The 13,900-nt window shown below is 38.2% G+C and overlaps 2 protein-coding genes across 3 annotated transcripts; both read left to right on the plus strand.

The window, feature by feature from the left end:
• The first annotated feature begins 1,758 nt into the window (after nt 1-1,758).
• On the plus strand, nt 1,759-5,286 carry comtd1 (catechol-O-methyltransferase domain containing 1). Of its 2 annotated transcripts, none has more exons than XM_074646019.1 (7): nt 1,759-1,869; nt 2,010-2,128; nt 2,831-2,936; nt 4,068-4,186; nt 4,599-4,653; nt 4,735-4,868; nt 4,986-5,286. In XM_074646019.1, exons 1-7 carry the CDS (start codon nt 1,860-1,862, stop codon nt 5,136-5,138), a joined length of 696 nt encoding a protein of 231 aa, XP_074502120.1. In that variant the 5' UTR covers nt 1,759-1,859; the 3' UTR covers nt 5,139-5,286. The 2 variants fall into 2 exon arrangements, with proteins under 2 accessions (XP_074502120.1, XP_074502119.1); XM_074646018.1 differs by having other exon boundaries at nt 1,767-1,914.
• Nucleotides 5,287-7,428: 2,142 nt separating this feature from the next.
• On the plus strand, nt 7,429-12,809 carry LOC141773873 (neurofilament medium polypeptide). The gene is made up of 3 exons (XM_074646016.1): nt 7,429-9,423; nt 9,750-9,874; nt 11,100-12,809. Exons 1-3 carry the CDS (start codon nt 8,434-8,436, stop codon nt 12,364-12,366), a joined length of 2,382 nt encoding a protein of 793 aa, XP_074502117.1. The 5' UTR covers nt 7,429-8,433; the 3' UTR covers nt 12,367-12,809.
• Nucleotides 12,810-13,900: the final 1,091 nt, after the last annotated feature.

Raw genomic sequence — 13,900 nt, forward strand, 5'->3', positions numbered from 1 at the left:
CCACATAGGAATTTACAAAGTGAGGAAAGAGTTGTCTTGTGAAATACACAAAAGTTTCACATTTCACAAATGAATTGCAGTGATATACAGTGCTGAGTAATGGTGTACATTCAGGAAGACAGCGAGAACAACAAACACAGATAAAACAGTCCAAAGTGTGCTTGTTGGAATTACAAAATAACTGACTGACTATCTGCAGAATTTAGAGATTCACAGCTTCAGCAAATAAAAAGAAATACTAAATGCTACTGGGTCAGTGTTGGTGCCTTTTGTTTATATAAAAGGAGACCTTTGTTCTCGGTGGTTTAATCTTGTCATTTTTAAGTAATACGTTAAAGGTGCAGTTGGTAACTTTGAGCAAATGAGAGAAAGAGTTGTTTTTATAAAATGGTCACTAGTATATCCTGACAGTAGTGCATGATACAGATAGCTGTAAAATGAGAAAGTGTGCTCCGGCTGGTGGGCGATGCTTAGTTTTGGCTTGACTGTTTTCAACATTGCGGCCGGGTCACAAATGTTCTCATTTTTCAGCTTAACAGTACAATAAAATACGTTTCTGAAAACATCTGAGGTGAGAAATAGGCATTACAGTATCAGAATCTTGATTCATTATTGATAAAAAATAACTTTTCACATGGGATACACATCCAAAGTGTGCTTGTTTGAATTGCAAAATAACTGACTAAACTGCAGTATTTTGAGATACACGGCTTCAGTAAATAAAAAGAATAAACTCAACTAAATACTATTGGGTCAGTGTTGGTGCAATAAATAAATAAATAAAAAAAAAAAAGATCAGATAAAATCACAGTAGAGTCCCAGGACAAAGGTGTCCTTTTATATATATACGTGTATATATATATATATACGTGTATATATATATATATACGTGTATATATATATATATACGTGTATATATATATATATATATATACACGTGTATATATATATATATACGTGTATATATATATATATATATATACACGTATATATATATACGTATATATATATACGTATATATACGTATATATATATACGTATATATATATATACGTATATATATATATATACATACATATACATATATATATATATATATATATATATATATATATACATACATATACATATATATATATATATATATATATATATACGTATATGTATGTATATATATATATATATATATATATATACGTAAAAGGACACCTTTGTCCTGGGACTCTACTGTGATTTTATCTGATCTTTTTTTTTTTTTAAAGTAATACATTTAAGCTGCAGTTGGTAACTTAAGCAAATATGACATATTTTTATAAAAATATTTTATAAAACTTTCCCTATACCTTGAGTATCTGAAAACATTTGAGGAAAGAAATAAGCATTACAGTAGCAGAATATTAATTAATATTTGATCAATGCTACCTAGTTTGACAGTTTGATCGGAGTTTGCGATTTTCACGAGACTCCTCGGCTCTGATTGGTTGTTTTGCTTTCTTGCAAATGCCATTATGAGCTCTAGGAGGACACAGAGGAACATGTTTTTTTCACAGATTATCTGTGTCATGCACTACTGTCAGGATATTTATGACTGTTTTACAAAAGTAACTTTTTATCATTTGCTCAAAGTTACCAACCGCAGCTTTAACACTAAATTTTATCCAAACATATGGTTGTCTATCTTACATAAACTCCCCTACTTTCACAATATACCTGCAAAATCAATAAATGGAACCTCCCTCTCAAAGGTTAATCACAAAACAAACACAGACGGTACTGTACAAATAGGACTGACCCAGAGATATTCAGTGCAACTACAGCTGTTCAACGTTTCTTTAACAAAGCCCAGAACCCAGAACATAATGGCTACAGGTATCAAAATGATTTTTTGCATTGGACTTGCTCTTGTACTAACAGGTATGAGATGGCGGTTTTGTGTATAATCTGGCAGGTGACAGAGATTTATTAGGTTTGTGGTAACGGTAGCTGCTGTTCTGTTTCTCGTCGATCAGGTGTGGGAAAGTCGGCCTTGATTGGGAAGAGCCACAGCGAAGGAAAGGACGACCCTGTGCTGCAGTATGTTGTTAACAACTCACTGAGGGAGCACCCAGTGCTCACCAAACTCAGACTGGTAAGAGAACCAACGAGCCCTCGTACACTAGTGTCTCAAGCTGAGATGGAGATGATAACTTAAGAATTGATTTCACAACACTTTGATTATTATAACTCCCTTGTTACTTGTTTTAGCAGTTAGAGATGTTTCAGTATGATGGTGCTCAGCCTCTGACCTAGTCAACCAAAAAGACCCCAATGTTACACCCAAGTTTATATCTTTAAATTTGTTCCCTGTGAAATCCAGTTCAGGATTTTGACTTTTGATCACCTTAAGCTTAGCATGGGCAGGCGCCTGCCAACATTTATCAACATGCTGAAGCCACCAGCAGGTTATTTAGGTCAGACGGACGCTGGTTGGTCATCTGGAGCTCCAGGGCTAAAAACTAAGTGATTGTGGCTTTGAAGTGGTTGCTTCTAAAGTTTGGATCAAACTTTGGAGCTGGATACTTTTAAAAAGTAGCTGCTTAGAATTGCAAATGTCCAGTTTGTGTTTTGTATCACATTTAAATTCTATTATCTTTACTTTCTATATAACTACAATAAATATATAATACCACTGTATATAATATCAGGATCTGAGCAGTGAAATTTGTGACCACTAGAGGGCAGCACAGTGTCAGAAGAACACTGCACAGCTAATGAAGAGTACCAAGAAATGTTGTTTATTTAATTTAATCAGACAATAAAATGCTTAAATGTTTTGATATTTTCATTTCAGAGAACCCTTGAAGACACGTGGAGCGTCATGATGGTTGCCAGTGAACAAGCCCAGTTTATGGCAAATCTTATTAGACTGATAAATGCAACTAAAGCTATTGAAATTGGTGAGATAATGTGAGATCAAATATAAGACTGTGGAAGCAAAGAAGGGCCACAATAATTGGAATTTCAAAAGCAACTGAATAACCGCTGAATACGTTACGTTGAAAATAAAATACTGCTGACTTTATAGCACTAAAATATTTTACTCTGAAAGCCATCCTATCTGATTATATCTGATGAAACATAACCTGAAAGGACAGAGATCTGGTCGATTCCATTCAGGCTCCATTGATTGAATTTAATATCTGAATTTTACTGATCTTTTTTATTAAAATTCTTTACTTTGATTAAATTTTTAGGTTAAAAAATGACCAGTTGAATTTGAGCAATTTTAATATAGTGTTTTCAATCCTGGACACGTGAACAAATAAAAATGTATTTAGAAGCTTTAGGAATTGCACAACCTGAAAAGGCCTACTGGGAATTTTAAAGAGGGGAATTCAAACCATATTAATATTGCACACGGTTTCAGGCCATTAAATAGGCATTATCAGTCGGTATAATCACCATAGATGTGGGTCATTAGGGGCCTACTACGCCTACTATGTTGTTAAAGTGAAAGCAAAACTTAAAAACTATAACTTTTTTAGGTTTAGGCAACAAAAACACTTCCCATCTGCCGCCCCCAACCTCCATCCCATATGGAGTTTCACGCTGTCAATACTACAGCGCCTCACTTCCGTTTCTGCTCCTGTCATAATTACGACGGTGGCTAGAGGTCACTGTCGTGTTCTTTTATACTTTTTTTCAGTGATCTTCCATGCGAATAGATGATAAAACCTACTATTGGGTATAGTAGGCCCCTACTGACCCACATCTATGGTGCTCATAGCGACAGAAAACGCCTATTTATTGGCCTGATAACCTAACTTCTAATCGGCTGAATTTTAATAGATGGTGTTTCACTGCTATGAATTTATTATTTATATTTATTATTATTTATTATTTCTATTCAAATTTCAATAGTAAGTATTGATTAAATTGTAAGAATAGGCATTCGGTTGCTTGTGAGATTCAAATCCTCATATGGCTTTTCTTTGCTCCCATGGAAGACTCTTATTTTTTTAATCATGTTTGAAGGACTAAAAATGTTTCTGTGAAGTGTTTCAGTTAACACTATGTTTATTCTGCAGGGATGTACACAGGGTACAATGCACTGAGCATGGCTTTGGCCATGCCAGAGAATGGACGCGTGGTAGCTTGTGAAATAGAAGAGACCTATGTGAACATTGCCACACCGTTTTTTAAAGAGGTGAGAACATTTCTCTGGGAACAGCCTGGCTCAAGTTATCTACACAAGATAAAAGAAGATACTGTAAAAACCTCAAAACAATCTTAACTCAGAACAGGTTGCATTACACAACCTGGCACTTGTGTAACGTTTGAATCTGGCATTTTGCAACCGTAGTAAGATTGATTGCTGCTTCTGTCAGAGCAAAAATTGTGCCGCAGACAGCACACTGTACATCCTGCACATCTACCATCTGTCAGTGTGTCTTCACAAAATGCTGCTGGCTGGAGAGTAAAAAAAGGTGTCCGCTCAGGCAACTGTGTCAAGTAAAGATGCAAAATCAATTCCTGTTTTAGCCTTCTCTAACATTCTCTTTAAAAACAATTAAAGGTCCCACACACAGCTCTCATACAGTTGAACCTTTTCTTTATAGGCTGGAGTTGAAAATAAGATCGATGTACGCCATCAAATAGCCACGAAGACACTGAGTAAGTGCTTTTATAAATCTCAGTCATGAGTTCTGATAAAAATGGACTTTTGTATTTTGACTTTCATCTTCGTTGCATCAGGTGATTTGATAGCAGCCGGGGAAGCTGGAACATACGACTTTGTTTTCATCGACGCTGATAAATTCAACTACGACAGATACTACGAGAAGTCCCTCGAGCTCATACGACAAGGGGGCATCATTGCGATTGACAATGTAAGTACACTTTACACGAGCAGAATCTGTCATGCTGTGGTACTGAGAGGTGCACAGCAGACCGTTGACTGTGAACAGAATGAAACAGCACTGACTGTTGTTACTGTATGTTTGAAGGTGCTGTGGAGCGGAAAAGTTCTGAATCCTGCTCCCAGTGACCTCACCTCCCAGTCTCTGGATAATCTGAATAAGAAGCTACACAAGGACCAGAGGATCGAGCTGAGCATGCTCACCATTGGCGACGGGCTGTCCATTGTCATTAAACGCTGAAATCACAAGTTTAAAAGTTACATGTTTGCTAGTTTTGATATTAAATATAAATGTGAAGTACATTTCCTTCTGTACTTTTTGTTGTCAGCTACAACAATCGTCCATTGAATGTCTTTTCTCTACAGCAGATTAAACATTTACAACTTTCTCCCTGTGTTTACCGTCTTTACTAACGCAGCAATCATAAAAGGGCTATAAATAAAAACAAATATACGGTTTCATCAAAATGACATAATTTCAAAATCAATAAATGCCGCAATACTTCAGCTCAGGATCAGATAAACATTAAATAAATAGTGATTTTCTTTGTAACAGAACATCAAACACCTCGTTTGTATCGTCTCTGTTTGTAGCTACATTACACGGTGACCACAACAGCTCACGCATCAAAATAACATTATGCAAGTGGAATAAAGCTAAATATTTTAAAGAAGCGACAGTTAAGCTCTTTATAGTGAGATGAACACAGCAGGCTTTATTTGTGTATGTTGTTGCACTGCTAAGTGTCTTAAATTGATGCTTTTATATATGACACTTCTTTTCTATAACATTTTGATGAACTTGATGATGATTGATTGAGTGATTTTAAATAAATAACCAGCAAAATAGCAACTGGACAAAATGAAAACACAATTTTATGCTTTCAAAGAAATGAGATTAACATCACACAGAACAGTTAGACTAAAAAAATAACTCAAATAACAATCATATTTTATGTGTTACAACTAATTTTTAAGTTCTAATTCTAGTTTTTAAGTTCATGTTTACTTGTATGGGCTTAATATGATTATTTCATGACTTTGAGAAGGAAATTACAAAATCTACATGTTGGCATTAAATTAAAACATAAAACAGTGGTGGAAGAAGTACTCAGATCCTTTAATTAAGTAAAACTAGGAATAATGTAGAAATACTTAAGTAAAAGTCATAAGCAGATTGAACATCTGAGAATATAGTGCTTTGGTATATGCTGTATATTCATAAATATTTATATAATAAGTGAAAATACTACAGTGTATAAAAACTCCTTTACAAGTAAAATTCCTGCATATAATGCAACTGAAATAACAGTACAGAAGTATTATCATTGAAGTAGGCCTACTTAAAGGTCCCATATTGTAAAATGTGAGATTTTCATGTTTCTTTTTAAAATTATAAAGCAGATTTAAGTGCTATATAAATACTGTGGAAATATTGAAACACTCAATGCATGGAGAAATACACACAGCCCGTATTCAGAAACTGGGCCTTTCAAACAAGCTGTTAGGATTTCTGTAATTTTGTGATGTCACAAATGCAAACTATTTAGACCATTTCACGGTTTTAAACGTAAACCTCCTAAAGGTGTCCCAGTTTATTTCCCTTTGGAGTGTATGTGAATGACATCAGCTGACAGGAAGTAAACATGGACCCAAGCTGTTGATTAGCAGTGCAATTCTGTTGAAATGCGCTAAAACGGAGCGTTTCAGACAGAGGGTAAATACAGGCATATTCAGGCAGACTATATGAAGAAAGTAACGCATATTTTGAACATTACAGCATGTAAACCTGTTCTAGTAGAATCCCAAAATACAACTACAAACCTGAAAATGAGCATCAGATGGGACCTTTAAAGTAGATGCAGTGGAGTAAAAACGTATTTATACAGTACATAGTGTTTCCCTCCAAAATGTAGTTAAGAAGTCTAAAGAAGCCTCAGATGTAAACACTGAAGAACAAGTACCTCAAAATTGTCCTTTAGTTCAGTACTTGAGTACATGTATTTAGTTACATTCCACCACTGAGGAGAGACTTTGGAGGGGAGTAAACTCAGTGGTGGAAAGTAACTAAGTACATTTATTCAAGTACTGTACATAGGTACAATTTTGACATACTTGTACTTTACTTGAGTATTTCTATTTTTGCTACTTTATACTTCTACTCCACTACATCTCAGAGGGAAATATTGTACTTTTTACTCCACTGCATCTACTTCAAGTAGGCCTATGATGATAATACTTCTGTACTTTTACTTAAAGTACATAGTGCTGGATATAGTAAAAAAAATAAGCTCTACCTTTACCAGCTGCAACATTAATGTGATAATTATAATCCAAGAATATATGAGTACTTTTTTTTACGTTAAGTATATTTTGATGCTGGTACTTTTGTACTTATAGATCTGAGTACTTCTTCCACCACCGGGCAAGTAGTAACCCGATTACTTGATTTCCTCTGGATCTAGATGACAATCAGATTACACCACTACACTATAAAAGGTGCGAGTTTAAATCTGCTAGTTAAGATAAGATAAGATATTCCTTTATTAGTCCCGCAGTGGGGATATTTGCAGTGTACAGCAGCAAAGGGGATAGTGCAAAAAAACAAGAAGCATCAGCTAATACAGTAAAAAATAGTAAGTATAAAAATAGGAGCAATATAGTATTGACAATAAACAGACTATTAACAAAATTGTACAAGTGGAAAATGATATGCACAGTGAGAATGAATGAATGAATGAAATTCCACCTGAAATTATCAGGTTATTGTCAGTTTTTTGGTGTGTATGTGGTCTAACTAGTTACTGTAGTAACGAGTACCTGTAAAGGACGGGGGCATGTGGTTTTTAAATGACGTCATCTGCTAAAAAAGTAGGTTGGTCGTGAAACAGAAAGGTATTAATGGAAAAAACAACTTAAACGCTCTGAAAAATTATTAGTTATTAATATCATTATTATTATTATTATTAGTGCCATTATGCACAAAAAGTTAATTGCTTTAAGTTGGTCTTAGTGTTTTATTGTGTTGTGTTTATGTATAATGTACAGCACTTTGGTTAACTTTTGTGGTTTTTAAATGTGCTTTATAAATAAATTTGGATTGGATTGGATATAAAAGGTGTGAGTTTAAATCTGCTAGTTAACTATAGTTACTGTAGTATTGAGGACCTGTAAAGGACGGGGCATGTGGCTTTTAAATGACGTCATCTGCTAAAAGCAGTAAAGCAGGTTGGTCGTGAAACAGAATGGTATTAATGGTATTAATGGTAAAAACTTAAACACTCTGAAACATTATTATTGTTAATAATATCATTATTATTATTATTATTAGTGTAATTATTATGCACAGAAGGTTAATTGTTTTTGGAGCTGCCATCTCCAGTCGGTGCACCACATCACATCACGTCACTGCTGCTGCGACAAACCGCAGTGGAAGCTGTCTTTGAACACATCAGCTGATGCTACACCTTTTTCAGCACCGCGGACAGCTCCGTTCTGCTCAGCAGGACAGATGGCGACGGGTATAAAAAGGCCGCATGGAGGAGCAACAACTCTGCACCGGAGATCACCACCGACAGCCTCCTGAGTCACACAGCATGGACAAAAACAACAGACTCCGCTTTACGCACAGCATCACTCAAGATGAGTATCTACAATACAGGCCAGCACCACGTACGGCAGTGGATGCCAGCTTTCTGTCCACTGGTATGAATTTGACCAAATCTACTGGGAAGTTCAATGAGAAAGAGCTGATGCGTGGCTTGAACGACCGTCTTGCAGGATTCATAGAGAAGGTGCATCACCTGGAGCACCAGAATCAGCTGCTGGAGAGAGAAATCGAGGAGATCAGAGGCAAAGCGAAACCCGCATCTCGTCTTGAGGAGGAGTACGCACCAGAGCTCAGGAGACTGAGGCAGCTGGTTCAGGACATCACTCATCAGAAGCACCAGATCGAGATCGAGCATCAGAATCTGGAGGAAGAGCTGTGCAGCTTGAGAGGACAACATGGACAGGAGGAGCAAAGCAGATCGGATGCTGAGAGAGCTATGGTTGTCCTCAAGAGGGACATTAGTGACGCGTATCAGGCTAAACTGCAGCTGGACAAGAAAGCGCAACATTTGGTGGATGAAATCGATTTCCTGAAGAGAAACCATGAGGCCGAGGTGTTGGAGATGTGTGACCAGATCCAGGACGCGCAGCAGCAGGTGACCGTCAAGGCGCGTGGATTTGGCCACTCTGACATCACTGCGGCACTCCGGGACATCAGGACGCAGCTGGAAGGTCACAGCGCGTCAGACCTCCGGCAGGTGGGAGAAACTTTCCGATCTCAGTTTGCGAGATTGACGGAGGCAGCTGAGAGCAAGAGAGAGGCGTTGAAAGCGAGCCAGCAGGAAATCCAGGAGTACAGGAGGCGCCTGCAGGCCAAGAGCATCGAGCTGGACTGCTCTAGAGGCACCAGGGAGGCGCTGGAGAGGCAGCTGCATGATGTTGAGGATCAACACAATGAAGAGATGATCCATTACCAGGTGAGACTGATTTTTTTGTAAGAGCACGATTTAGGTTCATAAAAGCTACACTGTAACGAACCTACTGTGAAATTCACAGTAATTAACTGGCAGCAATTGACAAGTAACTTACTGTAAAAAAAATTACAGTAATTAACTGGCAGCTGTAATTTCCACAGTAAATCTTGGATTACTGTAATTTTCGATTGAATATGCAGTATTTTACTGTGAATTAAAATACAGTACTTTACTGGGCACAAACACAGTAATGCACTGTGGATTTCACAGCCGTTTCTTACAGTGTATGTGTGTCCAGTAACACTTTGTCCTCTCCTCTCTTGCTCCAGAACACAATCAAAGAACTTGAAAATGAGCTCATCAATTGCAAATTTGACATGTCTGGTTACCTGCGGGAGTACCAGGACCTGTTGAACGTGAAGATGGCTCTGGATGTGGAGATACTGTCATATAGGTAAGGTGTGCTGAATCTGTGTGGGTTTAAAGAGTGACAGCCCTCATTGTTATTACCAAAACGAGTGTTTTTGGAGTGAAAAGATGATTCAAAATCTCAGTTTTCCATCATTTTCCTTATTAATCCCCATCATTCATTCATCTATTGAGAATGCTGCATTTAAGTACAATACAATTACACAAAGTACACTTTCTCAAACGATCACAATGTCACACTATGCAGAAGCGGACAATAATATACTAATATAATGCCTTCATGTTGAGGGAGAGAAAATCAAATATGACAAAAAAAAGCAGATAACTAATCTGCAACTCTGTATTTAAAGAGACATTTATGTTATAAGGCAAACTCCATTTAGCAATAGGTTTTTGTACCTGTCTTAAATCTTTCTCAATAATGAAGATTAAAGGGATAGTCCGGGTGTTTTTGAAGTGGGGTTGTATGAGGTAAAAGTCAGTGTATTACCTACAGTAGATGACAGTTGGCACGCCTCCAATTTGGAGAAACAGACAGGAGTTACCGCATGGGAGCAAAGCAATGTGCTGCTGTGGACGGAGCCGGCAGCAAAACATATTTTAGCCACCTAAAACAAATCAATATCAGTTGAAGTGTAGGCTATATTTAGAATATGTTTGGTGGTTTACCTTGCTGTGAGACAGCTATACGGTCTATGTTTCCGTCAGGGAACTGAAGCTTTTATTTATGCTCCCGCCAAAGCAACCAGACTCCATTGAAAAATAACAGTAATTTCCCCTCCCAGAACACGGGTGTTGTGGGTCTACCGCTACCTCGATCAGTTAGTTTGTGTTTTTGTGTAATTTTAGTGAATCCGAACTAACCAAAGTCACACTATACAAGAAACAAACTAACCGATCGAGGCAGCGGTAGACCCGCAACTCCTGTGTTCTGCGAGTTAAAATTACACTTTTTTCCAATGGATTCTGGTGGCTTTGGCTGTGGCTTTAGGTGAGCCTTTTCTTTAGGTGGCTACAATCAGTTTTGCTTCCGGCCCTGTCTGCAGAAGTACATCGCTTTGTTCCTGTGTCGGTACTTCTCCAAACTTGGGGCGTACCGGCCATCATCTACTGTAGGTAATACACTGACTATGGATAAATAGCTCATACAACCCTACTTCAAAACATCTGAACCATCTCTTTAAAATAAATTCAGTATCAGCACGGTGTATTGGTGATTGGAGATTAAAATCTGTTTCCTAATTTTGCAGGAAACTTCTCTGCGGCGAGGAGGCTCGGATGTCCAGGATGTCAGACACCCACATCTCCCTTCCCTACATCTACCACCAGTCCCCCGTTTACACCCTGCCCTGCCTCAGCCGACCGGGCGGCCCGCACAGACGGGCCGAGCCCCAGTACAAGTTCGTAGAGGAGATCATAACGGAGACCACCAGGGAAATTGAGATGTCAGAATTTGAGGAGACGGGATCGGAGACGGAATTGGAAAAAGACGAGCAGGAGTGTACCAAAAGAGATAAAGGGAGCAGTGAGGAAGAGATGGGTAATAAAGACGGTCGAGAGGAGGAAGGAGAGCAGATGTCTGACAGTGAGCAGAATCAAGTAGGAAATTTAGTGAACGGAGGTGCTGATGGGACTCCTGAGGAGGTGGATGATGGTGGTGAAAAAGGTCAAACAAGTAAAGAGGAGACTGAAGCAGTTGACAGTGGCATAGTTAAAAATATCCAAAGCAAAGTTTTATTAAGTGAGAGCCTTGATGAGGAAGAAAATGAGCAACATCAAACAGTAGCTAAAAACACAAAAGAAGAGAAAGAAGCTGCAGTGACAAAGGTAACAGTTCAGAAAGATCTCTCTTCAAAACCAGATGATTTAAAGCCAGAGATCCCTCCAGAGGATGCACTTCTGAAAAAATCTGATGTTAATGAAGGAGACGTTGAGAAAGATAGTTTCATCTCAGCTCAAGTGAAGAAGCCTGTTGACGAGACCTCGACCCAAGCGTCAAAAGAATCAGACACAACTCGAGAGCTAAGCCATGTTCAAGTGCAAGATGAGGTTTCTGAGAAAACAGCAGATTTTACCGGAGAAACAAAGATCACTCTGTCCGTAGAGACGCTTTCAGAAAAGGCTCAAGTATCTTCGAGTACAACACACAAGAGAGAGGAAAAAGAGAACAGTCATACGGAGCCAACGGAAATCTGTAAATCTGAAGCTGCGAAAGGTGAAAATAAAGTAGCAATTCAAGATGTTAGCAATAAAGGTAAAGAGTCTTCTCTTAAATCGGATATGAAAAGTCTTCCTGAAGTGAAGGATCAGAAGCCGAACAGTGGGGATAAAACCCTAACAGTCCAAACTGCGTTGCCAGGGGAGAAGACAATTGTCAATGCAGAAATCAAAGAGTTGCATCAGGGGGCAGCGGAAGGAAGCCAGGTTGAGAAATCAAAGCTGTCTGAAGCTTCACAGAACATAAAGGATCCTCAAGGTAAAACGGAGAAGGTGGAGAGTAGTAAGTCAGAGAAATAAGAGGAAAGTGCACTAAAAGCCAAACATCTCACTGAGGTATGAGGAAGTGAGGATGAAAGACATTTCCAACCTTTGAGACAGCAGTTGACAGGCAAATATCAGGGAGACTGAAGCTGAAAATAGAGAATACTTAACTAATGCAGATGCAAAATTCAAAGCATAAGCTGAGCCAAGTGAAAGGAAAGCTGTAATTTCACTTCAGAATGAGAGAGCATGATTCTACTAATGTTTGCAAACAGCTTTGCCATTGAACTTTAAATGTGATGCATTCAAATCATTTGACTCACCACTTACTGTAACTAATGTAATCATGAATGTAAAAGATGCAAAATTACATGTTAAATTGTGTGTCTCTTTATTTGCTTTGGTATGTGCTGACAAATAAATGCAATATGAAAAAAAAATATCCTCTGAATATTTTCTCTGGCCTCCTCATCAAATGGACAAAACTCTTATGTTTCTGCAAGGGACACTCAGTGTGTGCTTACACTGACATGCTGTTTCTGATTGATCCACTATATTCTTCACCTGTAGATGCTTGATATCCCCTCTCTGGCAATAAACCACTCAACTTACTGCAGTGTGACCTCCATCCATTCATCCATCCTTCAGATGTTTAGACAAGTCATTCCCAAAGTAGGGTCCGGGTACCCCTAGGGGTCCTTGAGGGGGTTCAATGGGGTCCCCAGCAAGAAGGGTCCTTGAGGGGGTTCAATGGGGTCCCCAGCAAGAAGGGGAATCATTTATTTTCATTATAATTTCAACCATAAGAACACAATGACAGAATATATGACTATTTTGGTCATGGGTTTCTTACACTTTTTGTAATAAAACATCTAAAAGCAGAAATCCTATCAGACGGGGGACCCTGGGATAAAATCTTATCAAATGAGAACCCCTGGTCTAGGGGTCCTTGACGTGAAACATTTTGGGAACCACTGGTTTAGACCAACTACTTAGGGTTGCTGTAGATCAATAACAGACCACTGAATTAATAGCAACAATCCTCACTTTACACAGGCAGTGTCATTCCACACAAAACACAAAAGACTGACGGTAAATCAAACTTTTTGCTACCATGTACACAACATCCTGGCTGCACTCTGAGCAGCTATACGACGAGGCCACTGCAACAAGAGACAGGTGCAGTATTCATTCACTGATGGGACTACTGACTTCATCTACCATATTACCTGTAACCTTGTTATGTCCAGTTTGTGTTCCTGATCATCTTAGTGCCACTAGAGGGCACTATGAGTCACTAATATCTGGGCATATATAAAATGGTGAGCCCATCTCAACCAAGACTCTTGTAATTCAAATGTATAAATCTAGAAAAGGGATGATGTGGATAGATGCATACCACAGGCTAAAACTAAATCATTGTTCCACCTTAAAACATGACACCTGTCGTCTTTGTTTTCTTTAATTTGTTCCCCGTCTTTTTGTATCATTCATCATCTCTTCTGAAGGTCTTTTGGTCTCCTTACTCCCAATGAAGTATCATTTGCTCACGGTGCCTCATTTCTCTTAA

The sequence above is a fragment of the Sebastes fasciatus genome, chromosome 9, assembly GCF_043250625.1.
Source record: "Sebastes fasciatus isolate fSebFas1 chromosome 9, fSebFas1.pri, whole genome shotgun sequence".
Taxonomy (NCBI): domain Eukaryota; kingdom Metazoa; phylum Chordata; class Actinopteri; order Perciformes; family Sebastidae; genus Sebastes; species Sebastes fasciatus.